The 27,904-nt window shown below is 52.4% G+C and overlaps 1 protein-coding gene and 1 long non-coding RNA gene across 7 annotated transcripts in view; one reads left to right on the top strand and one right to left on the bottom strand.

The window, feature by feature from the left end:
- Positions 1 to 397: 397 nt before the first annotated feature.
- TNFAIP8L1 (TNF alpha induced protein 8 like 1) lies at positions 398 to 18,439 on the bottom strand. 5 transcript variants are annotated; one of them, XM_054013664.1, is made up of 2 exons: positions 18,372 to 18,439; positions 398 to 2,383 (listed from the first exon to the last, which is right to left on the bottom strand). In XM_054013664.1, exon 2 carries the CDS (start codon positions 2,376 to 2,378, stop codon positions 1,818 to 1,820), a length of 561 nt encoding a protein of 186 aa, XP_053869639.1. In that variant the 5' UTR covers positions 2,379 to 2,383; positions 18,372 to 18,439; the 3' UTR covers positions 398 to 1,817. The 5 variants fall into 5 exon arrangements, with proteins under 5 accessions (XP_053869639.1, XP_053869640.1, XP_053869636.1 ...); XM_054013665.1 differs by lacking the exon at positions 18,372 to 18,439 and adding an exon at positions 17,574 to 17,755; XM_054013661.1 differs by lacking the exon at positions 18,372 to 18,439 and adding an exon at positions 7,837 to 7,855.
- A 2,263-nt stretch (positions 18,440 to 20,702) lies between these two features.
- The window catches only part of LOC128828743 (uncharacterized), a 45,479-nt gene continuing 38,277 nt past the window's right edge, over positions 20,703 to 27,904 (top strand). For both annotated transcript variants that reach the window (XR_008443228.1, XR_008443227.1), the window contains exon 1: positions 20,703 to 20,778. This is a non-coding gene — a long non-coding RNA (uncharacterized LOC128828743). The remainder of the gene's footprint in view (positions 20,779 to 27,904) is intronic.

The following is a 27,904-nucleotide window of genomic DNA, read 5'->3' as shown; positions in this document are numbered from 1 at the left end:
TCCTTTGGAAAGCACTTTGAAAGGCGCTAGGTAAAAGATTGGGATTAGTGAGCAGGGCTGTGGTTCAGAGTTGCACACATTCTAAACACCGGGGGCTGTCAGAGGGGACACAACAAGTGCCTAATCTGAGCTCCTGCTCCCCAGAGGCCCAGCCCTGCACGGGGTTAAATGCTCTCCACTCACATGAACATGGGTAGGATCTCTGGGTGCCCCAGCACCTCTAGGTGCTGGAACATAGTTCTGCATCTCCGCTTTCCTGGGCAGAACCCTGGTGCCAAAAAGGCAAAGGAGAGGTCTTAGGCTAGTACTTCTGCTTAAAAAGCAAAAGCAAAGCGAGGATCTGCCAGCAATGCACCCTGGTTACTTACAGAATTGGTAACCAAACCCTGTACTGTGCTCAGGTGGAAGATACAACTTTATTTATTCACCAGGGCTACATTTTTTTTTTTTAATTTATTGGAATCTAAGACGTTGTTTCCAACCTACGACATACTAGGGAAAGTCCCAGAGGACCAAATCTAAACAATTACATTGATATAATCAGCCAGAGAGGGTGACGACAGAGAAATTCAGTTCGGATTTCAGAGGCTGAGGAGGAAAGTGCACATTTGCTATTTGGTTTGAAAATACAGTCTCCTCTTTTCCCCTATGGGAAAGGAACATGGACAGAAAATAATGTTCCACCATTCTCAGTCAGAAGGGAGAGGGTCCCTCCCCATCCTGGGACCCGATGGGTATAGCCCTGCAAATCTGTAGAAATCCACTTTATATCTGCAGACCATATTTGCGGATGTGGATACCAATTTTGTATCCATGCAGGACTCTACTTGTGGGGTGATCCATCCAAGCAGGGTCCATCCCTATGTGAGATTCTCCCACTATCCATATCTTGGCCTCCCAGGAGACAATAGTGAGGTAAACACAACAACCCACTTCTTGCTTGCAAGGTGCTAATGCACTTTCCCTGGCCTAGGGGTGCTAGACCATAGCATGGATTTGTAAAGCATTTAGAATATGGCTCATCCTTTTCTACGCTGGCCAGGGAAACTGTGTTTAAACCCAGCCAGCATGGTTGAACTTCAGGATAGACAGCCTTACATCTTGGCAGTGGCAGGACACCTGAACCACTCCTCCATGCTCTCTGCTTGAATTAATCTTAACCAAGAAAAAAAAAAAAAGCTACACACAAGACGTAGTGGGTTTCACCCCTCACCAGAATGAAAATAGATTTAGAAGTGAGAGAGATTTTGCTCCAGCAGGACACCTTGGACTCTGAATTGCGGGTTTAAGGGCACTTGGTGGATAAAAATATATACAGTGAGACCAAGGACCTTTAAACAGAGAGCTCATGTACAGTGTGTATGGGCTGTGGGGCTTGGCCTCTGATGGGTTATAGACACTGGATTGGGTTCCAAAGGGGAGATATCAAGCCAGTGCAAAAAAGAGCATTTTCTCCAGTTTCACTCATACAAACAACCCCGCCTTCGGTGTGGTTGTGCCCCAGTAGGGTAGAGACGGAAGCTGCTTTGTCTCATTTTAATTTCATTAGGGAGCTAAAGTGAGATGAAGAGATTCCGGCTACTAAGACAAGCAGCAGATTGCAACCTCATTTAGACAGAAAGTGAAGGGTCCTTGGTCTTCATGAGAAAAAAAGGAAAGAGCAAGACATTTCGCAACGTGGAGAAAGAGCGAGCGAGAAGGCCTGACCCCACTGAGAACAACAGACGTCTTGCCGTTGAATTCACGGCTACCAGAATGCAGCCTGGAGAGTCCGGCAAAGAGCCAAACATTTGCTCTCAGGCCTTGTGTTTGCTGGTTCATATGTTGTCCTCATCCAGCATTTTGTTGACCCCTTCGCAGATCCTCTGCAGGTGGGTGCGGTAGGGTTCAGAAGGTCCATACAGCGCCGACAGGAACTCGTAGTCCGCAAAGTGGTTGAAGACGTGATTGATCCTGGAGTGGGACTTGGCCGTCAGGTGGGTGTTGACAGCCTGGTGGAGCAGGTCGCGGCACTCGTTCAGCACGCTGGACATGACCCTGCGGTCAAAGGTGAAGTCTATCTGGTAGAAGCTGATGGCGGTCATAGCCAGGGTGTGCACTTTCTTGCGGAAGTGCTCCATCAGCCGCAGCTCATCGGCGCTGAACTGCCGATTGCGGTACAGTACCCCCAACTTCATGACGATCTTGATCAGGTTCTTGATGATCTTCTGGGCCTCCTTGCGGTTGTGGGTGAATTCCTTGGTGACCCGGTACAGCTCGTCCAGAACCTCGCTGCTGGTGTCATCAATGAAGATGTTCGCCATGGTCTTGGAGGCCATCTTGCTCAGCAGCTTTTTCTGAGCTTGCAGAACCAAGTTCTTGGTGCTGAAGGTGTCCATCTTCTCTGGAAGGGAGGAAAAAACAAAACAGGACCATGTGATTCAACCCTTGCCCTGGAGTAATGATCCCTCCCCTCCTGGCCCAGGTGTGCACACACACAAAAGCATCTTGGGCTAAGAACAGAGGAAGGTGGGAATCTGGCCTCCTGCATTCTATTCCAGCTTTGGGATAGGAGGAGGGTCTAGTGGGAAGAACAGGCAGGGACTGAGCATCAGGACGCCTGGGGTCTGTATTCCGCTTTAGGAGGGCACGTGGTTTACAGAGTAGGAGACTAGGACCCAAGACTCCTGGGTTCTTTCCCCCTTTCTGAGATCAGGTGTAATTTAGTGGCTAGGTATTACTGTGGAATAAAATCCCCTAAACATCAAAGGAAGGTCGATGCACTGCGTACATTGGAAAGGCCCATTAGACCTACATTACTGTCTTCCCACCTGGGATCTGTATTGCTACCTACGCAGAATAAGACTTAGCACCCATTTTAACGTGCCCGCCTTAAAATCTGGCTCGTTTCTTTGAGGGGGAGACCCACGTGACATTTGTTGGTCGTGTGGCAGGTGAGCGGCCCTTTAGCACAGCACAGCTCGCACCCAGAGAGCGGATAGCATTATAAGCCACGTTTGCAGATATAATTTTGTTCAGTCCCTGCAACCTGCCAGAGAGCAGCACTCCTGCTGGTTTCCTTTTGTGTTTGTCAAAGTACATCAAAGCACTCTATTTCTCCGGCTCCCTGCTATGCCAGAGTTTGGATTCTGGAACCCATTCAGTTTCCTGGCTGGATGATAACCTGCGCTCACCATTACTCAGGGACCGATTCTCCTGCCGCGCCCCACCGGCGCTGCGTGAGGGGAATTTGATTCCTGCAAACCCGCCAAGGAAGAAAGAAGTGAGGTGCTCATAAGCAAGGTTATCAGCTTAGCTGAAAGCTACACACAGATGAATGCAGCAATTCAGGCAAGAGAAAGACCTAGAGACAGACAAGACCTGCCTAGGACTCAAGCACACAAACCGAGCCACTTAGCCAGTGATTGTGTTAGAGACCGAAACAAGTGAATGAAGCAACACAGGTGCTGGGCTTCATCCTGCCTGGAACAGCAACACACGGCAGACCATGATAACTACAAGCTCTTGTGTTAGGACAGCTGGGAAAGAGAAGCAGGTTGGTGATGCAACTGTTTGCATACAGTAGGACCTGATTACGCTGAATTTGAACAAATTTGATTTGGCGCTTTCATTGGCTCAAGAGATCTGTGTTTAAGTCCCAGCTCTGTGACCGTGGGCAAGTCGTTGACTCGCTCGGTGCCTCAGTTTCCCCATTGGTCAAATATGGGTAACAATCCTTCCTTTTGCCCGCCCCTTGTCTGTTTAGGTTGTAAGAGACTAAGACTCTGTAAGAGACAGAGACTGCCACTACAGCACCTAGCACAACGGGGCCTTGACCTTGGTTGGAGGGTTTAGCTGCTGTTGTAACACAATAAATAAAAATGTGTTTCACTGCGTTGACCTGATGGGCAAAAATTACAGCACTGGCTTCGGGGAAGCTCTGCTGAGAGGGAAGTCATTCTGGGGCTTTGGCCTCAGCGGGCTCAGCCATTGCGTGTATATGAGGCACACCACATAAGAGGCTGTATATGTTTGTACAGCTCCTAGCACAAATGAGTCCTGGTCAATGAGAAGCACTCCCCAGGCACTATGATAATACAGATCATATGGGATGGGAAGGTAATCCAGGCCACTGGGGTGAAGCCATTAATAAGTCGATTGCTCTGAAGCATTTTCAGCGTCTCCTTTTTCTAAATAATCCAGTTTCAAACCTTTACCCTCCGGAATCATGCTCTTTAATATTTGTACTTTAAGCTTTCGGCATTTGCTCTCTGAAAGTCAGGCCCCTTTAAGGGGTCTCCAGGTGGCCCCCAGAATCACTAGCCCTTGCTGAAAACGCACCTCTCAAAGGTTTTGAGTAACATCAAAACTGGGGTTAAGATGGCTTTACTGGTTGGTGGAAATGGAGTCATTCAAACAGGGGCAGGGAATGAGGACACAGGTGCTATGGATTATAAATCCTAACTCTAAACTGTGGATCGCCAAACCCTTTATAAAGGAGGGCAGTATCATTATCCCAATTTTACAGATGGGGAAACTGAGGCACAGAGTGGCACAAGGTGCGTGGTAGGAATTGAAACCAGGTCTCCTGCTTCCTAGTCCTGTGACCTCTACATGGGGCATACTGCTGTTTGTAGCACAATAACAGAGATTGTGATTAAAGGAGGGAGCATAGTCTAGTGGTTAAAGCACTGAATATGGAGTTAGGGGGACCGTGATTCCATTCCTAGCTCTGCCGTACATTCCTTGGGTGACCAGGGGCCAGTCACTTCATTTCAACATGCCTCAGTTTCTTCATCTGTAAATTGGGACTAAATACTTACCTACTTGACATGAGGGGAAGATAGTGAGCTCAGGTTTATAAAGTGCTTTGAGATCATCCAGTGGAAGGTGCTTTAGACCATTCATAGAATATCAGGGTTAGAACTCCATCTAGTCCAACCCCCTGCTCAAAGCAGGACCAATCCCTAACTAAACCATCCCAGCCAGGGCTTTGTCAAGCCTGACCTTAAAAACCTCTAAGGGAACCCTCCATAGGGAACCCATTCCAGTGCTTCACCACCCTCCTAGTGAAATAGTGTTTCCTAATATCCAACCTAGACCTCCCCCCCTGCAACTTGAGACCATTACTTCTTGTTCTGTCATCTGCCACCACTGAGAACAGTCTAGATCCATCCTCTTTGGAACCCCCTTTCAAGTAGTTGAAGGCTGCTATCAAATCCCCCCTCCCCTTCTTCTCTTTTGCAGACTAAACAATCCCAGCTCCCTCAGCCTCTCCTCAGAAGTCATGTGGCTCCAGCCCCCTAATCATTTTTGTTGCCCTCCACTGGACTCGTTCCAATTTTTCCACATCCTTCTTGTAGTGTGGGGCCAAAACCGGACCCAGTACTCCAGGTGAGGCCTCACCACTGCCGAATAGAGGGGAATGATCACGTCCCTCGATCTGCTGGTACAAGATCATTGTCATCCTAGGGTTTACATTGGAACAACAGTCCAACTAATAGAACTGGTGACTCTGAATCAGTTCCTCAACTGGTAGCAATACAGCTAAGCAGGAGAGCTGCCTCAGGTCGGATGACAAAGGTGCCGGTGGGAGCCAGCGCACCGAGCTCCAGCCCACCGGGAATTTTCCATTGCAAGTTCTAAACCCCTGCAAATAGGGGGCATTCACGGAAAGGCTGGCCCAGGCTTAAGGAGGGTATAAATTAAAGTGAGCAGTAACAGAGCAGTCAAAACTGGTACTGTTGCAAGATGTTCCACGCCGCGTTATTTACAGCCCTTTGGAAACACAAAGGTTTGCAAGTATTTCCTTTTATGTGAAAACATTGATTTTAACAGCGTGAGTCGGGAGCTGAGGGCTCTCTCTTTACTAATAAAGAAATGGAAAAAATACAGCCTGCAATGCTGAAGCTGCAGGCATCCTCCTAACAGGACAGGCTCGTTTTCTGCCCGACAGGCAGACGAGAGATAAGTTGGTATCGACAGAGGCCGCTTGCGAGAGAGGAGAAAGCAAGGGGGAGAGAAACCGAGCCGTTCGATCAGGGGTGTGGGCGGCAGTACGGGGGCTGACTTTCTCTGGAGCTGGAAGTGCCCAGAACTTTGGAAAAATCAGGCCCCTTTATGGTGTCTCAAACCGAGCACCCCCAAAAAACTGGGGCTTCCAAAATCCTTGGTCACAGCTCAAGGCCTTTGCCTAAAAGACGTGGGGCTGACTTATCCATTTGTCCTTTCAGAGCAAACTGACGCTGAGCTCTGAAAGGGACCATTTTGATAATCTAGCTTGACTTCCTGCAGAGCACAGGCTGCAGAACTGAACACAAGTGACAGAAGAGAAAATGAATCTGGCACATTTTAGAGCATGCGACCTTACCAGCTGTGATCCTCTCTGCTCTGCACAGACATTACACTTCCCAGGGTCTTTTCTGGGAGAGTAAGGCTTTGCCTCCCTGTCCTCGCCCAAAATTTCTGCTCCTTCCAACCTGTTGATGCCTTATCCATCCTGCTGGTGGCTTCACCCCAGAGGTGGCTGCATTTCAATGCTGCTGTGTGCCTGCAGTTTGCAAAGCGCCTTGGGATCATGAAAGGCACCCGTATAAATAGAAATTCCCACACCCCAAACCTTTGTCAGCTGAGGTTGACCAAGTACAACGTCCACCCACACAATCCTTTAAAAACAAGGAAATGCCCAGCAAAGGGAACCTTCTCTAAAGAGCCTGCAACACCCATACAGCCCTGTAAGCAACCATGGTAACAGACACCACACAACACTCCCTCGCATTATTAATTTAACAATGCCTGGCTCTTACATAGCTCTGTTCAGCCACAGATCTCAAAGCACTTTAGACGGGGAGAAATGGAATCGTTACAATGGAGGGCTGGAAGGGCCCTTGAGAAGTCATCTAGTCCAGCCCCTCCACGCTGAGCCAGGACCAAGTAAACCTAGACCATCCCTGACAGGGGTTATTAGTCCAAGCTCTTCTTAAACACTTCCACCACCCCTCTAGGTCACCTGTTCCAGAGCTTAACAACCCTCGGAGTTAGAAGTTTACCTTCATATCCAACCTGTCTCTCCTGCTGCAAACTAAGGTGACACCCTCTTGTCCTACCCTCAGTGGACACAGAGGACAATTGGTCACCGTCCTCTCTATAGCAACCTTTTACATATTAACCATGTCCGTCCCCCCCCGGCCTTCTCTTCCCTAGAGCAAACAGCAGGGCCGACAAGGGGTGAAGGGGGGGGAAGCCAATACAAATTACCGGGGCCCGGTGGCCGGAAGGGGGCCCAGCTTCCCCCACCTCTCGTTGGCCCTGTTTAGCCGGTCCGCCCTTGCTGGGGAGCCTGAAAAAATTCCAGGCCCGGCTTCCCCGCCCCCCTCGTCGGTCCTGTTTAGCTGGTCCGCCCTTGCTGGGGGGCCAAAAAAAATTTTCACCGGGGCCTGAACCCGCTCTTGGTGGCCCTGGCAAACAGGCCCAGTTTTTCAACCTTTCCTCACAGGTCACATTTTCCAAACCTCTTCTCATTTCTGTTGCTCATTTCCCTTGCGTCTCAAGGCACAATCTGCCTCAGGTCACCCCGCCGGCTGGCTGCAGAGCCAGGAATTCAGGTCTCTCCAGTGCCAGTCTAATCTCTCCAGAGAGCCGTGCTGCTCCTGGTTCATCCAGTTCTAAGGATCACTCCATGCCAGGGGGCTCTAAATGGGACTTGGCAGCATCATCCCGGACTTGGGGAATGAATGAATTAATTCATATGCCTTCCCTCCGTGCCGAACCCCTCTCTCCTGCTAATCTGTTACTATCCTCTCAACATGCTCCCCCGCCCCCCGAAACATGGCTCACTTCCCATTGGGCAGACGCTACCGTTTAACGAGTGACTGGAGATTTCCCTCAAATGAGACATTTTCCGGCTCAGACAAGCCCGTCAGGCAGAGCCTCCTCCTCGTTCCATTGTTCACCGCGGCGCTGCTTTATCAGCCGACAGAGGAAGAGGCAGTTTTGCCCCAGCACAAGTTAGATTTCCTTCCTGTCACTCACGCTTCCAGCTCTGCTGGAGTTTGAAAACACCTCTAAAAAAAGCCCCAACAGCCTCTGAAAGTGCAGTTCGCTCTGTGACACGACTGTGGGAAATGGAGCAAGGCTCCGCATCTGTCAAGAGGAAGGATGGGGTGACGGTCAAGGGGCTGAAGATGCAGCGTCCAAGACTGCAGCCGTCTCTGCTTTCCCATCTCTTCCGGACACCTGAAGTTCTCTCAGAGCTCTCTCCTGCAGTTGGGAGCCTTGACACTTCAACGTGACCCTGAGGAAGGATGGCTAGTGGCTAGGTTGCACTCCTAGGATGCAGAAGACTGAAGTTCAATTCTCTGCTTGCCCAAGGTCACGCAGAAAGTCTGTGGCCAAGTCACTTTGCACAGGGTTGCTTCCCAAGCAGTGGGTCACGACTCACCAAGAGGTCGCAGGAAGGATGTAGATGGGTCAAAGGCCTGGGTGCAAAGGGGCCAGGGCTAGGGCTGATGTAGGGAGTGTTACCTGATGGTTAGAGCCGGTGACTCCATGGTCTTGCTCTGTGTGGATATTGCAACCTGGCTCTTTGGGACAATACCTAGGGTCCTGGGTGGGACTGTACTTCAGCAGCTGCACTGCTATCTTTATCCAGCTAGCTCAAGATGCCTACCCATGCTGCAAGCATTGCCGTGCCTCAGTTTCTCCATATGCACAATGGGAAATAGCAATTCCCTACCTCACAGGGGTGTTGTGAGGATAAATAAAGATGGTGAGGTGCTCAAATACTATGGTGATGAGGACCAGGCAAGTACCTTAATATACATATAGATCTTCCAAGGCAAGATGGGTGCATGTTTTAATCTGCTGTGCCCAAATTCAGGATTCAGTTTCTCTCCCCGTCGAGGATGCCGCCACTGCTACCGACAGCAGAGCAGTGAGCTGCTTTCCTGGCCTCGCTGGATGGCATGAGCTGTGTTATCGGTTCGCTGATGCTGATCCACCAACATGACCCTGCATTGAAGCATGTCTTTGGCTTTGATTCAGTGGGTTTTACTGCCAGACGTGAGCGCTGATGGGCCTGGCGATAGGAGGGATTGGAATGAGGAAGGGCCAGGCATCTGGAGCAATCCACGCCTCAGGCGTGACCATGGAAGTAGGCACAAAGACCAGGGTGGGAGAAGGGGGTGGTCAGGCGGATTCATCATCAGAGCAACAGGGAGTAGCCAGAGACCTCAGCGGGGATATAAGCAGAAGTGGCTTCATGCAAAGCCTTAAAGGGAAGAACAAGAAGCTCGAACTATCCATGGGGAGTAGGGGGAAGCCAGCGGATACACCCAGCTGTGGGCAAAGATAAATCCAGCGAACACTGTTCATCCACAGAATCCTTTCTGTACCTGTTCCTCTCGGCCCCAAACCACGGAGAGCCCCTCCCCAGCTCTCACAAAGGGGCTCTGAACACAGGGCAGTTACAAACGCGTTCCTTTGCACATGCAAAGTTGGCACCTGACGCAGAGTGAGTTTTGCCGCTCTGCAGCGAGGGCAACTCTCAGGGAGGAAAAAACAAACTGAGTTTTAATAAGAGCTTAACTGAAGGGCGTGCAGCGGAGAGAGCATCACCAAATGCCACCCCCAGATCTCAAGTGACAGCCGCAACCTGGCCAACGGAACACTAAGCTAGAAACCGCATAGCATCAGAATCCACTTTCCCTGGCTGATCAAACACACAGGGCCTGGCCCGGGAGTAAGAGCCTCCCTTGACCTCCGCAGTGTGGCAGCCACTTAGACCAGGTCTGAGTTTTAACCCTTTCATTGGGGAGGACGCGCACCACAGGACCGCAATGGCATACGAACATTTCAGTTCACCCGTAAACATGGCACATGGTAACCTCTGCACATCCGGTGACAGCTTCATGGTTCCCCCAGTCCCGCCTGGCTCCTGAGATGCTGACACAAGCCTTCCTCTGTGGGTACATGTAACAGAGACAAAGCCTGATCTCCTCCCCAAGAGTGGTGCACATCAGGAATAACTCCCGCAGCTACCAGCGGAAGCGAGGGCCGAATCAGGCCCCGATTGTTTAAAAGCAACCCCCTGCGACGAATCAGAAAACGGGCGCTTCGTGAATCTGAAAACACTGTCATCCTGCCAGCACCCAGCGGAGACTGGTGACATTTGAAAGGGATTAGGCAAAACACACATACAGGTGTGTGCAGGGAGCCAATCTGCCGCGCTGCATCCAACTCCGGCAATGTTGTCCTCCCAGGGGCCTCTGCTATTAGCACGGCTCCCTTGGGAGCCTGAGTCCGGCCCCCTCCCATTCCACAAGCTGGGAAGGGAGCGGAGGTGAGGATTGATTATTTCCCACTCTGCCCCTCACTTCTCTCCCCCCCCCCATTTCTTCCAGACGCTGCACACCTGCACTGCTTCCACTCCCGACGATGCTGGTCTCAATTACCGGAGCAACTGTCAGCCGTTCCCCTTCTCCCGCCGAACACCCACCCACCGCTCCCTTGATGGCGGGATGAATATTTCATAGAGCAGCACAAAGGCACTTGAATAATTTATGGGTCAGCGTGGAGAGAGAGCCTACAGCATGTGGAAAGAGGCGCTGAGAGCAGGCAGGCACCTCCTCCTCCTAGCGCTTGTTAGGGACGCGTTCACATACCCGTCGAAGCCCCCTCAACCCCCCTCTGTTTTGCCTGGATTTATAACTTGCCGTCAAAAGTTTCCTCTGGTGCGAAAGTTCTCCGCTCAGAGGGTGCGTTAGACAGCGGGAGCGGCATCTGTCCAGCTGGTTGGGAAACCAGAGATGAATGTGGTGTGGGTCGAGATGCTCCCTGGCTGCCCTGGAACTCAGCTGTTCCACCATTTCCCTGCCAGCGCGGTGGAAAGCAAACCTGGCAGGAACGCCTCGCCACCCAAGGGCCTAACCTGGGTCTGCTGGAGAGCAGCGTGTCATGCCAGAGCCTGACAGGAGCAGAGCAATCCGGTGCGCAGTGCTTCACTGTGCCATTATCTTGTCTACACTGGGGCAAGGCAGCCTGCTTAGGTGTGGTTCTGTTACACTGAGGCCCCTTTATGCCATCCTGGCCTTGAAGTACGCGGAATATCCCCTGTGCAGAGGGCATCCCAAAGCGGAGCAGAGCTGCACAAGGGCTATCCCCAATACACACACATTTAAACTTCTGCCCGCGTTTGGGGCAAGCCAGCCGGGCTCCGTAAAGAGGTGAAGGAATTTCAACAACTGTCCTTCTCTTCCGTTTCTCTTCGTATGGCTCTGCCCTGCAGTACCACCCAGCAGTTCTCAGAGCGGCTAACGGACAGTCATTTAATTAAGCTTCACTGCCATCCCAGGGAGGCGTTAATACGACCATTAAAGATTGGGAAAGAGAAGAGTGAAGTGACGTAACCACACAGAGCAAGACCACGGAGTCACCAGCTCTAACCATTAGGTAACACTCCCTACATCAGCCAACTCCAGATGCCCTTGGCAGCACTGTTATCTCTCCCTCCCAGGCCTGACTTTTAGTGGCGTTTGGGGGTGGGGGAATAAATAATTAAAGAGGTACCTCATCTCCTGCAGCCGCTGTTGTTACCCGTTGCCATGGGCGCCAACAGCCTTGCTAGCTACACCTTCCCCAGCAGCCTCCTCGCTAACATCTACCAGCTGCTCGAGAAACAAGCCGGGCCCTTTGCAGTTCTCCTGAAGTGGCCAAATGTAAGAGTTGATCAGTAGCCAAGCGACCGAAGTCTTGGGAGGCAGACTGTGTACAGAGCGGGCGGGTCCGAGGAGGAGAAGGAGACGGAAGCTACTGTGTAAAGCCCCTCTCCCTGACAAAGGAGGCAGGAATCCGGTGAGCCAGCCATGTGTACACACAGCGGTGGCCTATCCCACTTATAGTGACACTGGGCCGGCGTGGTGCTGTTATTACCGGCTGCAGAGGTGCTGGAGTCGTAGGTCAGGGCCCCCGATGGTGCTCGGCATTGTTCAAACCCGGAACAAAGAGACGGCCCCTTCCCCAAAGGGCTTACAGTGAAAGGTTCAGTGTGGGGCCAGGACCAGGGGAGAAGACGTGGGACTCCTCTAGTCCGGGAACACGGGCTGTTTTCCCTCTTGGTGCAAGCCAGGCCTGGCCTAAGCTGGGCCTGCTGCAAGGCCCAGAGGGGCTGAGAAACACTGTTCAGTGGATACTGTGAAACGAGTTGGGGAGGCCTCAGTCCAGGCCCCAAGAGCATAGGGCTAGGACAGCAGGAAACTGGCCTGACTCAGGGCTGCCTTGGCCAGGCCTCCTGCGGCTCACCCCTGCCGTTGCTCTGCCCCCAACCGTCCCATGTGCAGGCCCCTGCCAGGCAGGGGGAGTTGATTAGGGGACAGGTGGCTATGCAGCGTAAAGGGAAGCGCTAATGTGTTATTGTAAAAGGCCCTTGGGGTTCCTGACCCTTTGCGGCAGAGAGCTCTGAGCGCCTTTAATTAGCCACCCAGCCGTGGCAATGGAAGGTCCCCCTGCCACCAGCATGGCTTGGGGCATACTCCGGGGTTTCAGATGGCTAGGATGTTCTTTGGTTTCTCTTGCTGAGGCCCATCAGCCAGGGGCCGGTTAATGCAGCTGTGACTGCTGTAAGCTGGACACCTGGCTGTTCAGAACCGGACTGAGAACTCGCCAACTCATTTCACAGAATCCCCCAAACAGCACTTCTCAGCACTCACTCCACTCCCGCTATTAGCACGCCAGCCCCCTGTCGGCCCCTCGCTGCTCCCAAGCGTGGAACTGATTAGGAGTGGCAGGAAGCCAACAGACACAGCAGGGCGGAAACCAGAAGCCGTCTGAAATAGTTCTTAGGGTTTCTTCTTTGGAATAGGCCACAGTCGCTAATAACCCTGCTCCGACTGGTAAATAGCCAACTTGGAGCAAAAACCAGAGATGGCCCTGAACCCAAACCCTGGATCCGGCTCTGGGCTCACCGCTCAAATGGATAAGAACCCGCGACAGATCTGAGCTATTCACGTACCACCTGGGTGACAGAGTGCTGGGAACTGCCTGGTGAGCCGGCACTCTGATCACTGGGGCTCCAATCAGCTTCCCCCGGAAAAGGCTGTATGCAGAGATCTCAAGGACCGCGCCTTCCCCTGCTCTGGAATATCATGGCAGTGATGCCTGGGATTGGGAACGGATCACACGACGTTGCCACTCAACAGAGGGAGTCAGAGAGGTTCCTGGGGCATCTGAGGTCAGGGACAGAACGTGCCCTGTTGTAGCCTGAGCCTCAGTTACTCCGTTCCTGCACTGGAGATAGGGAAGCTTTATGTCACCACTGCACTCCCTGTATTCTGAAACATAGAGGAGCCCGCCCGGTCCCAGTAGAGAAGCCCTGGGGCTGCTCTGACTTACATTCCCCTTCCCACAGCCCTCTGCGGGCCCTGAGAATAGAGACTAGCTGTGATACAGGGCACTTGGCTGTGCCCCCAACCTGCCCCTACATCAGGGCCAGGGAGCAGGACCAGCATAGAGCCTGTAGGCCAGTTCTACGCTGGCTGGGAAAGCTCCCTGAATACAGGGAGGGGAGATTCTTGGAGGGAAGCGGTGCTTCCGTCCACCTTAAGGTCCCTTTCCACTGACCCTCAGAGCGCTTGCTCCCATCACAGCAGCATCCTTCCAACTTTGGGCATAATTCTCTGGGAGGGGCAGGAAGCGGGGCCGGGTGGATCATGCTCTGTCCCAGAATGGAGCAAGGATACAGAGGGGCAAGTTATTTTGAGGCATCTCTCTTGCTTTCGGCTCCCTCCCTTCCTTGTTGAGCTCAGATCAGCAGTTCTCTCTTCTGGAGCAACTTCCTCCCGCCCTTGCTCAGGAGGATGGTGATTAAGGAGGCTCATTAGGAAGAAGGAGCTTTCAAGCCCCCACGCCCCATGCGGAGACGTCTCAGCTGACTGGCACATGGATGCTCCCAGCTGACGGGGTCTGTGCCTTTGAAAGGATCATTGCGAATATTAAGCCACTTTAGAAGCAACGAAAAATTCTCATGAGGCGGGGGGGGGGGGGGGGGGGAGGCTTGTGGTAGGTGCACCCCAAATTGGGCCTAATGGGGCTGGCTGGGCAGGTGACAAGCAGCCTGCATAGCTCAGGGTGCAACTCTTGCTGGTTTCACTGTTACCGCCTTGACCACGCTGTTCTGTTGGTCTCATTCCCCATCTTGTTTTTTGACATAAGATTGCACAAGCCAGGACTGCGCCAAGGGCCGTGGGTCCTGAGTCCCTGCTCTAGGTGTGACTGAATTGCAAATAATGAACAACAACAACATTTACAGGCTGTGTTCTGGGGTTGCTGCATTTATAAGTTCGCTTTTAAGCCAACTGATGGTCTAGTGGTTATTAGGGAATGGGACTCTGGAGCCCTGGGGTCTATTCCCAGCTCTGCCACTGACCTGCTGGGTGACCTCAGGCAAGTCACTCCCCTCTCCGTGCCTCAGTTTCCCTATCTGTAAAATGGGGTGATGATGCTCAGAGGGACTAAGAGGGTTAGTTCTTTGTAAAGAGCTTTAAGGTCCTTGAATGGAAGACGCTAGAGATGTATATGGTGTTACTCAGGAGATCAGGAACAAAGAAATAGACAGACTGGATAAGACCTAAGGTCCATCTCACCCAGTAGCCTGTCTCTCACAGTGTGAGAGGTGCAAGAACCCACAGTAGCAGCTGTTGGGTAATCTGCCTCTCACCATTGATCTCACCCTGATCTCTAACAGTTAGAGACTGGCTTAAACCCTGAAATGTAATATCCCTTCCAAAATGATTGGCAATAACGATGATAATTCACATATACTTGTTGTCTCTTTCTGAATCTTGCAAAGTTCTTGGTCGCAGTGACTTCTTGTGGTAATGAGTTCCCCAGTCTAATTATACACGGTGTGAAAAAGTAGTTCCGTCCATCTGTTTTGAATTTACCACCTTTTAATTTCAGTGAGCCTCCCCTAAGGCTTGTGTCACAAAGACCGGGAGAACAGATGTTCCTAATCTATCAGTTCTAGACCATTCATTATATTATAGAATCTTATAACAGCCCCCTCTTATCTGCTTCCTCTCTAAGGTGGTCCTAATAATAATCCTCAGCTCTTACAGAGCTTTATACAGCAGTAGATCTCCAAGTGCTTTACAAAGGAGGTCGGCATCATTCCCCTGTTTTATACATGGGGGAAACTGAGGCACAGAGTAGGGGAAGTAGTATGCCTAAGGTCACCCTGCAGGCCAGTGGCAGGGCTGGGAATAGAGCCCAGATCTCCTCAGTCCCAGTCCAATTCTCTCTCAACCAACCAGTCTCAATCTTTTCAATCGCTCGTCAGAGGAGAGACATTCTAGGCCGTTGATCATTCATGTTGCCCTTCTCTGAGCCCCCTCTAAATCTGCAATATCCTTTTAGAGAGGAATTAAATGGCTCCTTTCCCTCCCCTACTGAGCTGCTTTTATAAACTGGTGGATGGGGCTTTAGAAGACAAATCATGCCACACTGTCACTTGTTCCAGCAGAAAACACCACTGATTTTACATAAGAATGACCAGACTAGGTCAGACCAAAGGTCCATCTAGCCCAGTATCCTGTCTTCCGACAGTGGGCAATGCCAGGTGCCCCAGAGGGAATGAACAGAACAGGTAATCATCCAGTGATCCATCCTCTATCGCCCATTCCTAGCTTCCGGCAAACAGAGGCTATGGACACCATCCCTGTCCATCCTGGATGATAGCCATTGATGGGCCTAGCCTCTATGAATTCATCTAGTTCTTTTTTGAACCCTGTTATAGTCTTGGTCTTCACAAGATCATGTGGCAAGGAGTTCCACAGGTTGACTGCGTTGTGTGAAGAAATACTTCCTTTTGTTTATTTTAAACCTGCTGCCTATTAATTTCATTTGGTGGCCCCTAGTTGTTATGTTATGAGAAGGAGTAAATAATACTTCCTTATTTACTTTCTCCACACCAGTCATGATTTTATAGACCTCCATCATATCCCTCCTTAGTCATCTCTTTTCCAAGCTGAAAAGTCCCAGTCTTATTAATCTCGCCTCATAGGGCAGCCGTTCCATACCCCTCATCATTTTTGTTGCCCTTTTCTTAACCTTTTCCAATATATCTTTTTTGAGATGGGGCAACCACATCTGCACGCAGTATTTAAGATGTGAGCGTACCATGGATTTATATACAGGCAATATGATATTTTCTGTCTGATTATCTATCCCTTGCTTAATGACTCTCAACGTTCTGTTTGCTTTTTTGACTGCCGCTACGCATTGAGTGGATGTTTTCAGAGCACTATCCACAATGACGCCAAGATCGCCTTCTTGAGTGGCAACAGACCACAAGGAACGAGCTTTGTTCTCTGTTCTTCGATCCTATCAAGCCATTCAGGGCATGGGGCAATAAGTTAAACGGATTCTGAACAATCACTGCCTCCTCAAATCCCAGTGACAGGCTGGTCGCCCCTTGGACTGGAGTCGCACTTCAGTTCTCTTGCTTGGCACCAGCACAGTTTACTCCCCTGGAACCAGATCTTCAATAGAGCTCCACTTCCATTTCGATGCCCACGTAAGCAGCCAGGTGCTCAGAAGAGTGCAGCGCGGTGGGTGGAACCCTGGCCCCAATATTTCCCTGGCCCTTTAGTTACCCCGGGCCAGGGAAATATTAGTGGATTGGGTCATAAATCAGGGGAACAAGGCAGCACCCCAGAACATCCTCCCTGACCCATACAGTCTGTGGCATTTGGAGTGAGCATCTAACCATTACTGCAGGTATTCAGACACTACACCGGGGAGCACTGTGCAATGGGGCTTCCCCCTCTCGGATTCCTAGGAGGTGAGAGATGGGGATTCCTAGAACCCACTGGCATGGGGACAGGGGGAGAAATCCCCATGGCCCGCCCCAGAGATCTGCCAGCATTAAGGACAGCCCAGAGGTGCCTATGGATTCAGGGAGAGAGCAGAGAGACACGTGCCAACCACTGGCACAGAGGGGAGATGCCCACTGCCATGGAGCGACAAGGGAGAGAGATCAGGACGGGCTGGTACTGCAGGAATCAAGAGATGTCCATTAGGGTCTTGTGCCAGGGGAGAGAGAGAAAGAAAAGTGGAGGTAGGGGCAGGCCCTGGCCGGGAGGGGGGACAGACAGGAGGGTGATGCTCAGCCGGGGGCGGGGGGAAGGCAGGCCCTGCCCGGGGTGGCAGACGGGAGGGTGATGCTCAGATGCGAGGGGCAGGCCCTGGCCGGGTGGGGCAGACATGAGGGTGATGCTCAGCTGGGGGGGGGGGCAGACGGGAGGGTGATGCTCAGTTGGGGGAGGGGGGGCAGACGGGAGGGTGATGCTCAGCTGGGGGGGGGGGCGGGCCCTGGCGGGGGGGGAGGGCAGACGGGAGGGTGATGCTCAGCTGGGGGGGGGGGGCGGGCCCTGGCGGGGGGAGAGGGGGCAGACGGGAGGGTGATGCTCAGCTGGGGGGGGGGGGTGTCCCAGACTCCCGCCGCGTGGCCCGGGGCTGCGCCTGTCGATTCCCGGGGGGGGTCTCTTTATTCAGGGCTCGGTTCTCCAGCCCGGCCCCTCCCGCGGCAGCCCCGCACTTACCCGCCTCCTGCGGGCACCGGCCCGGCGGGGATGCGCGTCCCGACGGCGGAGCTCGGCGCGGGTCCGGTCGCAGGCTCCGCCGCGCCCCCCGGGCTCTCTCTGCCCCCCTCCCAGGCGCAGCCCGGTCCCGCGGCTGCTCGGCGAGCCCCAGGCAGCGCTCCCGGGTCCCGCTGCCCGCCCCCCCGCGGTGTAACCCGAGCCCAGCGCAGCCCAAAGTTTCAAATTCAAGGAGAAGTCGGGGGAGCGGGGGGGGGGGGGGTGACGGAGCCGCCAGCCAATGGCAGCGCAGGGCTAGCTACAAAGTAGCCAATGAGGGCCGGGCGCGGGGGCGGGCTCTAGCTGGGGTTTGATAGAAGTGGGGGGAGCTGCCCCCCAACAGGCTTTTGGGCTCCCTGCCCAGGCGCTGGCACCAAGGAGGCCCCTGCCCCAGCTGTGTCAGCTCCACACACCTAGGTGCTGGGGCTGGGGGCGCAGCCGCACCCCCTGGCTCCAAGTGGTTTCCAACATAGGGTTCGCTTGGTTCAATGGCTCTCAGCGCCCCCCCCCCACCCCACACACACTATGCAGTAGTGCCTGCACCCCTGTCTGCCGATGCAGCCCGAGAGCCGGGGTCAGCATCCCCCCGCCAAGGCCTTGGCCTCTTTTGTCTCCCAGAGCTTTCCCTCGCTCTTTCCTCTGGCTTTATTGCCCTGTTTTGCTTCCGCCAGCAGCTCCGAAGGCGCTTGGCAGCTCCCCGGCCCATCCCGGTTCCCACCCTCCACAGGAAGCAGCGCAGGCTGCAATAATAATAGTAATTACCAGCCGTGAGCCTGCTCAGCCCTCAGCCGCACCGTGGCTCAATGGGGCCCCGGCAATAGTCATTAGCTGGAGAGAGAAGGGTCATTATCCCCGTTTCACAGATAGGGAAACCGAGAGACAGAAAGTCACCCGCCTTGCCGTGAGTCAGTGGCAGGAGCCGCACCCAGGAGCCCTAATTGTTACTCGCCATCTCCAACCAGTAGATTACACTGGGACGGGTTCAGTCACAGAGACCCGCCTTGGGACTGTCACCTGATGTGCTGAGGCTACCTCTGAGCCTGTTTTCTCTGCCAGTTGGGGACTTCAGAACCCTGTCTTGTTGAACCAGACACGCCAGCTGGTTGCAACACAGACCCAGGGTCCGAACCCCGTCCCCAAGGCTGCAGATTTAACTGAAAACAGCTCGGCAAGTACTCCTGTCTCCAGCACCCAGACACCCAGCTCCCAATCCGTTTTACTCTGTATAAAGCTTAAAGGGTAAACTCATAAATTGTCTGCCGTCTATAACACTGATAGAGAGATATGCACAGCTGTTTTCTCCCTCAGGTATTAATCACTTACTCTGGGTCAATTAATAAAAGTGATTTTATTAAGTATAAAAAGTAGGATTTAAGTGGTTCCAAGTAATAACAGACAGAACAAAGTACGTTACCAAGCAAAATAAAACCAGCAAGTCTAAGCCTAATACATTAAGAAACTAATTCAAATAAAATCTCACCCTCTGAGATGTTCCAATAAGCTTCTTTCACAGACTAGACTCCTTCCTAATCTGGGCCCAGTCCTTTCCCCGGTACAATCCTTGTTAGTTCCAGCTCAGGTGGTAACTAGGGGATTTCTCATGACTGGCCTCCACCTTTGTTCTGTTCCACTCCCTTTTATAGCTTTGGCACAAAATGGGAATCCTTTGTCTCTCTCTGGGTTTCCACTCCTTCTTCTAAATGGAAAAGCACCAGATTTAAGATGGATTCCAGTATCAGGTGACATGGTCACATGTCCTGTGCGACTTCCTTGCCCACTGGCTGGCACACACATATACAGGAAGGCTTACAAATAAACAGACATCTACAATCAATTGTCCTAGTTAATGGGAGCCATCAAGATTCTAAACCACCATTAATGGCCCACACTTTGCATAATTACAATAGGACCTCATATTCCTAGTTTCAGATACAAGAATGATACAGTCATACAAATAGGATGAACACACTCAGTAGACTATAAGCTTTATAATGATACCCTAAAAGAGACCTTTTGCATAAAGCATGTTCCAGTTACATCATATTTACGCTCATAAACATATTATTTATAAAGCATATGGAGTGCAACATCACATACATTTTATCCCAGAGCTGGGAATAGGACCCAGGAGTCCTGATGCCCATCCCGTGCCCCGCTCTCACCACGTGGGTGCTCTAACTTGCACTTTATTTCAAACAGCCACCTATGGGCCCTGGGATGCAGACAGTAGCCATCATGCAGTATACCTGGCCATACCCTGATCCCTTCAATCCATCCACCGATGCCAGGGGCTGGAAGCAGGGTAGGGTCCTTATGCCAGTTCTGCGCTGGCCAAGGAGGCCCTGTGCACAGGGGGCCATTTCTGCCCCCTTTAAGGCCACTTTACGATGCCAGCAGGCTAAAAGCATGAGTTGCTACGGCTGGAGCTAAAATGACCCACCCTTAGGGGATGTCTGCAATCATGCGGCACAGGTGCTGTGGGTGAAGCAGCAGTCTTCTGTGGACTGGCCACGACAGGGAGACAAACACCCACATTCTGGCAGGAGTTACACCGGCACCTCTGAAAACTGGGACCTAACGTTCCCTGGTCCCTCGTCCAGCACATCATCTCCTTGCAACATACCTGCCTTGTGTCTGGGAGCAGCCTTTCTCATGTCACCCCATAGCCCTAATGCAATCATGCCCTTGTATCACCCCAGAGTGTCACCTCAGACATGGACTCTAGTCTGACCTCCTGCCCATTGCAAGCCACAGAGCCTCATCCACACACTCCTGTAATAGACCCCTAACCTCTGGCTGAGTTACTGACATCCTCAAATCATGATTTAAAGACTTCAAGATACACACACTCCACCATTGACACTAGTTTAAACCTGCAAGTGACCCGTGCCCCATGCTACAGAGGAAGGCGAAAAAAAACCCAGGGTCTCTGCCAATCTGCCCCAGGGGAAAATTCCTTCCCAACCCCAAATATGGGGATGGGTTAGCCCCTGAGGATGTGGGCAAGACCCATCAGCCAGACACCTGGGAGAGAATTCTCTGTAGTAACAGATTTGCCCTGTCCTAGATTTTGAGTCCAGATTTTTTCTGCATCAGCCAGGTCCCCTGAACAGACCTTCCCTGCTTTAACCATTCCATGCCTGAAGTTGAATCGCCTCTTTCTCTGCTGGTAAGTTCATACGTTTATTCAACTTTCATCTTTTATTTTAACTGCTCAGATTAACATCATCAAAGCGGCTGCTCCCTGGAAGCTAGGGCGGAAGCCAGAGAAGAGAGCTTTGTTACTTTGTGGTAGTCTGGCCAGAGAGCAGGATGCAGCTGGAATATTTAGAATCACAGCTGTCGACAATGTTCTGTCCGCTCCTGGTGCCTAGAGGAACAACAGTATTCCCTGGCCAGGCTGTGTACGTCCAGTACTGGACAAGTTACCCCATGGAGCAAGAGAAGTTCCATTGACTTTAGTGCACAATGAATGCGTGTGTTTGAAGCAACAGAGGGTCCTGTGGCACCTTTAAGACTAACAGATGTATTGGAGCATAAGCTTTCGTGGGTGAATGCCCACTTCGTCGGATGCATGTCGGATGCGTGTGTTTGAAGGTATCTTATATGCGCATGTATTTAAATATGTGTAGGTGTGTGCTTGTATGCATATGTGTGTATATTTACATATGTGTGTGACTGTATTTGTGTGTGTGCCTGTGCAAGGGTGTGTGTAAAAGGTACAGTATATATTTATATGGGTGTAGGTGTGTAGGAACCGATGTAGGTGTAAGTATGTGTTGATATGTGTCCACGGGGTGTGTGTAGTCATGTGATTATGTTTAGGGGTGTGTAGGGGCCACCAAATGAAATTAATGGGCAGCAGGTTTAAAACAAATAAAAGGAAGTTCTTCACACAGTGCACAGTGAACTTGTGGAACTCCTTGCCTGAGGAGGTTGTGAAGTCTAGGACTATAACAGGGTTTAAAAGAGAACTGGATAAATTCATGGAGGTTAAGTCCATTAATGACTATTAGCCAGGATGGGTAAGGAAGGGTGTCCCTAGCCTCTGTTTGTCAGAGGGTGAAGATGGATAGCAGGAGAGAGATCACTTGATCATTACCTGTTAGGTTCACTCCCTCTGGGGCACCTGGCATTGGCCACGGTCGGTAGACAGGACACTGGGCTAGATGGACCTTTGGTCTGACCCAGTACGGCCGTTCTTATGTTCTTATCTACAGGAGGGGTGTGTGTGTATGAATGTATTTACACGTGTGCAGATGGATAGATACGTGTGTGTGTGTGTGTGTGTGTGTGTGTAAAGGGCATTTAGATATTTCTAAAATAGTGCGTGTCAGTGTGTGTTTGTAGGGGTCTGGGTATGTATAAATATGTTTGTGTGCATAGGACAGTGTATACATATTATGCGTACACAGATATTTATGTCTATGTGAGTAGGGGGATACGATTGCCTTTATATGTGTAAATGTAAATGTGTGAAATGTGTATACATTTAGATGTATGTGTGCTTAAGGGGGTGTATGTTTATGCATATATGTGTGTGCTTATAAGAGTGTGTGTGTGTGTGAATAGGAGCCCGTGTGTGTGTGTTTACGTGCACGAGTGTGCGGAAACATCTACACTGCAGGTGGGAGCAAACTTCCTAACTCAAGTAAATGGACATTTGCTAGCTCGGCTCGAGCCAGCAAGCTAGCAGTGTAGCCAGAAGTCGCACTGGGGTGGCTTGGGCTAGTCACCTGAGAACAAACCCACCTGGACCCTGTGGGTCGGACTCAGATTAACTCAAGTGGGACCCTGGCCGGCTAGTTGGAGCTGTCGCCAGTGCTACCCTGAGCTACACGGCTACTTTTACAACGCTTGCTCCCAGATGCAGAGTAAACGGACCCTATGTGTGCACTGGAGTGTGTGTGTGTGTGTTCATATACGAGTGTGTGTGTGTGCATTGGGGTGTGTGTGTTTACATGTAGAAGTGTGTGTGCATATAGGGATGTGAGTGTGTGTGTTTACATGTATGAATGTACGTGTGTGTTGAGGGGTGTGTGTATTTATATGGATGAGTGTGTGTGCATAGGGGTGTGAGCGTGTGCGTTTACATATGTGAATGTAGGTGTGCGTTGAGGGGTGTGTGTGTGTATTTATATGTATGTGTATGCATGCATATAGCGGTGTCTGGAGCTCTGGAGTGGGGATGATGGCCGTGGACTCGTGCGCCTTTTGGCCTGCTTTTCCCAGGATGGCACTAGAGGTCTGCCGACTGTCAGACTAACCTGGGCTCCCTCCCTGATCGGGGCCCCTTTCCGGCCGGCTCACACCCATTGCACACAGAGGTCCATTCAGTCAGTCAGCACCGTGAGGAATGGCACGCTGGGACCCGTAGTCAGCTTTGCACACCTCCTCTGCCTTGGTAGGAATGTCAGAGGCACACAGACGCCAACTCTCCAGGGTGTAGATAACCTGGCAGCCTCTCTCCAGGGTGCAGATAACCTGGTCTCAAAGGTCCGTATATCAAAGTTGTAAATGTCATCGCCGCAAAGGGCGCAGTACGCAGATCATTCCCAGTTCATGTCTCCTGTTCAGTGGCAAGTGATAAAAGAGAGATGATCTTGCATTACAGAGCTGGCTTGAAACCTCAGCACTGGCCTCGGAGACTCTGGTGCCCTAAGCAAGATTAGATCATGGAACTCCCCATGGTGTCAGAGACAGGAGAGATTTTAGATGGAATATCTTAAAGGATGGTTTTTACGACTTCACCTAACTTCAGAGGAAAGAGGCCAATAATAGCACATCACTGTCTTCTTGTGCTGTGCTCGACAGAGACCCCCCTCCCGTCTGCTTACGGCCAATTCCAAGTTCCTTGTGTTTTTATTTGCCACTCGGAGTTCCTGTCCTGCAGATCTATCCATCTATCCGTTCCAAAGACAAGACATCGAAACATTTCATTAAAAACCCGACCCGGTTGCTAGGCGACTGCCAATGTACTTACCCTTCACATCACTTACAAAACTCGAGCAAATAAATGAATCACTGAGGACATCATAAACCTCACGCTGCTCACATGATAAACACCAACACCCTGACATCAGACACTCAGCAGATGTAAATCTATCTCAGTCCACTGAGCTTAATAATAACGCCACCTCGCTCTTTACATCGGTAGATCTCAAGGCACTTTGCAAATTAGGCCCCCAGCATCATTATCTCCATTTTACAGTTGGGGAAACTGAGTCAGAAGGCGGGGAAGTGACTTGCCCAAGATCACCCAGCAGGCCAGTGGGAGGGCCAGGAATAGAACCCAGCCTAGTGCTCCAACCGCTAGGCAGCCCTGCGGGAGCTGGGCTGATTAATGCCAGTTGAGGAGCTGTCCCCTCTCAAGTACAAGGAAATGCTCATCCTATCATACGTGCAAGGCCTAGGGCCTGGCAGATCAAGAAGGAGCCTGTATCTCTTCCAGTGGATGTTGGACGGGACAAGAAGTGGATACCTCTTGCCCTGGCTGCTGAGTTCCATTTGTGGTTGTCACTCCTTGGCCCCCACGTGTTCCTCTCCTGAGCGGGAGGGAGGCTGCTGCTGTCCCCGGTTTCATTACAGCGAAGCAGAACCAGAGCCTGAAAAGACTTGTTAGGGCTCCTCTAGTTGTTCCTCTCCAAAGCAGGCTTGTCCCCTGCAGTGCACTCCCCAGTGCTTTGCCAAGCTGCCGTTTTCCATCTATGGGGCTCCATCCCTCGCCCAGGGAGCCTAACCGGTCTCAGCAGCAGGAGACATATTCCTGCTGATTCACCCACATTTCCCCTTTTCTTACCTGCGCCCTAGCGCGCCACCCGGAGTCGCCTTCAACATCCCCCTGTGTGGTGCTTTCGCATCCCAGCAGACGGTCGCTACGGCCCTCCTCTCCCCGTCACGGCCTGCGCAGGTCCTGGAGCACCAGCTCAGGCCCCGTCGGTCTCAAGCCTGCCCCGGGGCCATCTTTAGCAGAGCTGGAGGGGAGCCAGTCTCGGGGGAGACAACAGGCACTACGCTGCTCAGTTGCCATCAGCGGCTGTGGAACAGAGAAGGGCCCGGGCCAGCGCCTCAGCTGAGGCCGTGTTCTCTGCTCTGGTTGGCAAGGCCAAAAAAAGAGAAGAAATCTTTCCAGGAGGCTGGCAAGTCTCTGCCATGTCGGGTTATCCACCTCCTCCGCTGCCAGGAGAGAGCGCGGTCGCTGCCTGCCGAGCTGGCATTGTGCTCCCTGCAGCTGGCTGGCCCGTCCTCTACATCAATAGGCGGCTTTTGCTTCTCAGGCTGGTAACCTTCATTCCTAAAGACTGGACTGGGCTATGCTGTCCTGATGGGACCCCGAAGGGGCTCCAACGGGGCCAGCGGATGGGACCGACAGCAGAATTGGACCCTTTAACTGATGCGTCTCCTGTGAGAGCCCGGTGCCTCTATCACTGCTGCTGCCAGCGTTCACGCCCATCAGCTAGTGGGCCTTGGTTTAAGAAGAGACCTGTCCTTTCCTACAGCTTCTGTGTGGGGCCACTGTCGAAGAGGGACCGCTGGTCTGATCCAGTCTGGCCGTTCCTGGGCTCTGAGGCTGGGAAAAGTGGGACTCCCCCATCCATGTAACAGCAGCAGTGGAAGCGCTGTTGTCCATGCGACCTTGATGAAATGCCTTAGCCCTGCCGCGCTGCAACTCCCCCGAGCACCGAATCATAGGTTCTGCCTTTGCCCGCGCCGTCAAGGCCCCCGTGAGCCAGGTTTCCCGGGGGGTGGGCATCTCTCTGGGCCGTGCCAGGGCTGTGCGGGGTTATTCAGGATTGCTGCCAGGAATACAGCCGCTCGAAAGCAGTTTAAGCCAATCCAATCGCCCTGCAATTGGTCTGTGTGATTTTGCTGATTCTCAAATGACTGGGCCCCAGTGGTTCCTGGTGCTTTGCTGAATGCTGATTGCTTACCCGCAGCTGAGCTGAACTGCTGGGAGGATGCATTGCCACACAGCCCCTGCTCCCGGTCAGCTTAAACTGCCTCATTCCTCCCCATCTGTCTGCAGTGAGGCGAACAGAGCCATGGCAGGGCCCAAGAGGCCCATCGGCAGCTCATCAAGGTCCTAAGAGGAGGTGAACCCAACCCTGGTTGTCACCTCTTTGACTCACCTGCCTGGGAGATTTTTAAAGCAGGTTCTTTGCGTAGGGGAAGGGAATGTTTCCCCCCTCTCTTCCCACCGCCCAGCCCAAGTCTCTGAGCCACTGTAGCTCGGCGTCCCAGCTTTGTGCAGGCAGGAAAGAAGAGATGGCTACATCAAAGCGAAGGATGTATGTGTGAGCACCTCGGCCATGCTAGTCTGGAAAGAGCCCTCTTCGAAGAGACAAGCAGGGCTGCTAGGGGGAGGTAGGAGAGACGGGGGCTCCAGCTGATTGTGGATCTGGTCCATCTTCTCCCAACCCAACTTCCCCCACTCACTGCTGAGAATATAAACCTGTAGGCCTGGGAGATGCCCTCACCTGGCAGAGGGGAGAAGCTGGTGGAGTTTCTGAGATCCTCCCTGCTGCAGCTGGGGCTGGGGTGGGCTTCTTTAGCCGTTCAGGTACGTTAGGATCCCAGGGCATTGAAGCTGGAGGTGTGGCGGCTCTGTGTGTCTTGACCCCCTTGCTGCTGGTTGCTGGGTTATAACGGCCCCCCTTCGCTGAGCCGGGAAGGGGAGCGTGTGGCCCTGGCAAACGTACTGAGCAGCTGGAAAGTCAGCTCGAACCCCTGCCAGAATCTCCTGGGGTTTGGAGGGTGAATCATCCCAAGGAGAGCGTCCAGTCCTACCTTCAGCCCAGATCAACCCCAACCCCTCCCACAGCTGCATTCACTGAGCCCTCAGCCTCCGGGGGGCGTGGATATTAAAGCGATGGGCGTTTTATCAGCCCCAGGGATAAGTGAGTGGGTGAGCGGATTAGCCTAAGGGAGCGGCATTTGTAGGGTTTATGGAAGGTGCTGGGACATCCCTTGGGTCCCTCTCTGCCTCTTTTACGCTCGCTTTTTGTTCCTCCCGTGCAAAGAGCTGGGAGCGGAGGCTCTACTCCATGGCTAGATCAGCAGCAGGGCTGGCATCCTGCCCCACTGTGTATCACTCACCCAGCCAGAGTTTTTTGGGATCACCCAATGTCACTCCTGGCTCTGCCACTGACCTGCAGCCTGACCTTGGGCAAGTCCCTTCCCTGCTCTGTGCCTCAGTTTCCCCTCCCACCCTCTGTCATGTTGCTTTAGGCTGTAAGTCCTTCCAGGCAGGGGCCATCTCTTGCTGTGTGTGCATGGGGCCTAGCACACTGGGCTCCTGATCTTGCTTGGGGCCTTGAAGCACTAAGGTAGTACCCCCAACAATCGTCTCGTAGCCCTGATGCGGGGTTTTCTGTGACGTCATCACATGGCCCTGCAGCAGGGCCTCCGCCGCCCTGGGAGAAGTTTTTCTCCATCACTTGTTGCTGGGCGGTGAGCCAGACCTGCCAGCAGCTGGGCCTGGAAGAATGCTCCTGGCACCATGTTTCCATCAATACCCATCGGGGGTCTATTCCAGGGTAATGGATTGTTGTCTGGTGTCTTCTCAGCTCCCGCCATGGGCGGTTCAGTAGCTGTTTTTTCTCTGCTGGGTCTTACCTCAAAGGCTTCTGCGTTCCAGGTCATGCGGAAGAGGAACAACTTTGCAGCCGATGCCTGTGAGCGGCAGGGCTTCCTGTGCGGAACGTCACAACAAGGGCACTGCCAGGCATCGCCCAGGGTCTCTGTAGGCTCTGGCAGTACTACCTGGGGTTTGCATCCAAAGCCTGGGAATGTGCATGGAGGATCCAGCCTCCAGGAAAGCCACAGAGCTTCTTATTGGGGGAAATTCTTTGGCCTGTGTCATGCAGGCACTGAGACTAGATGATCAGTGTGGTCCAATCAATGGGTCACGTCCTCAGCGGGCAGACATCACCATCGCCCGGTGAATTTCAGGGGGGCTAAGGCTCTGGACCTATGAATCCAGAAAAGTTATCCTTGAATACAATAACCCTTAGCACCATACTGCGCTTTTCTTCCAGAGATTTCAGCGGAGGGTGGGTATCATTAGACAGTTGGGGAAACTGAGTCACGCAGCAGGAAAGTGATTTGCCCAAGGTCAGCTAGGGAAGGTAGTAGCAGAGATGGGAATTGACCCCAGCTCGCCTGACTTCCACGCACTGGCTCTCTCCTCTGAAGCACCTTGGCTGTGTTGCTATTTATTGCAATGCACTGCCAGCTGCACAGCCTCTAGGGAATAACCCCTACTCTGGGAACAGCTTGGAACGACGCTGAGAGCT

This window comes from Malaclemys terrapin, chromosome 24 (assembly GCF_027887155.1).
Source record: "Malaclemys terrapin pileata isolate rMalTer1 chromosome 24, rMalTer1.hap1, whole genome shotgun sequence".
In the NCBI taxonomy this organism is placed as follows: domain Eukaryota; kingdom Metazoa; phylum Chordata; order Testudines; family Emydidae; genus Malaclemys; species Malaclemys terrapin.
The sequence above is the reverse complement of the archived record's forward strand: the minus strand, read 5'-3'. Positions and strand labels throughout refer to the sequence as shown.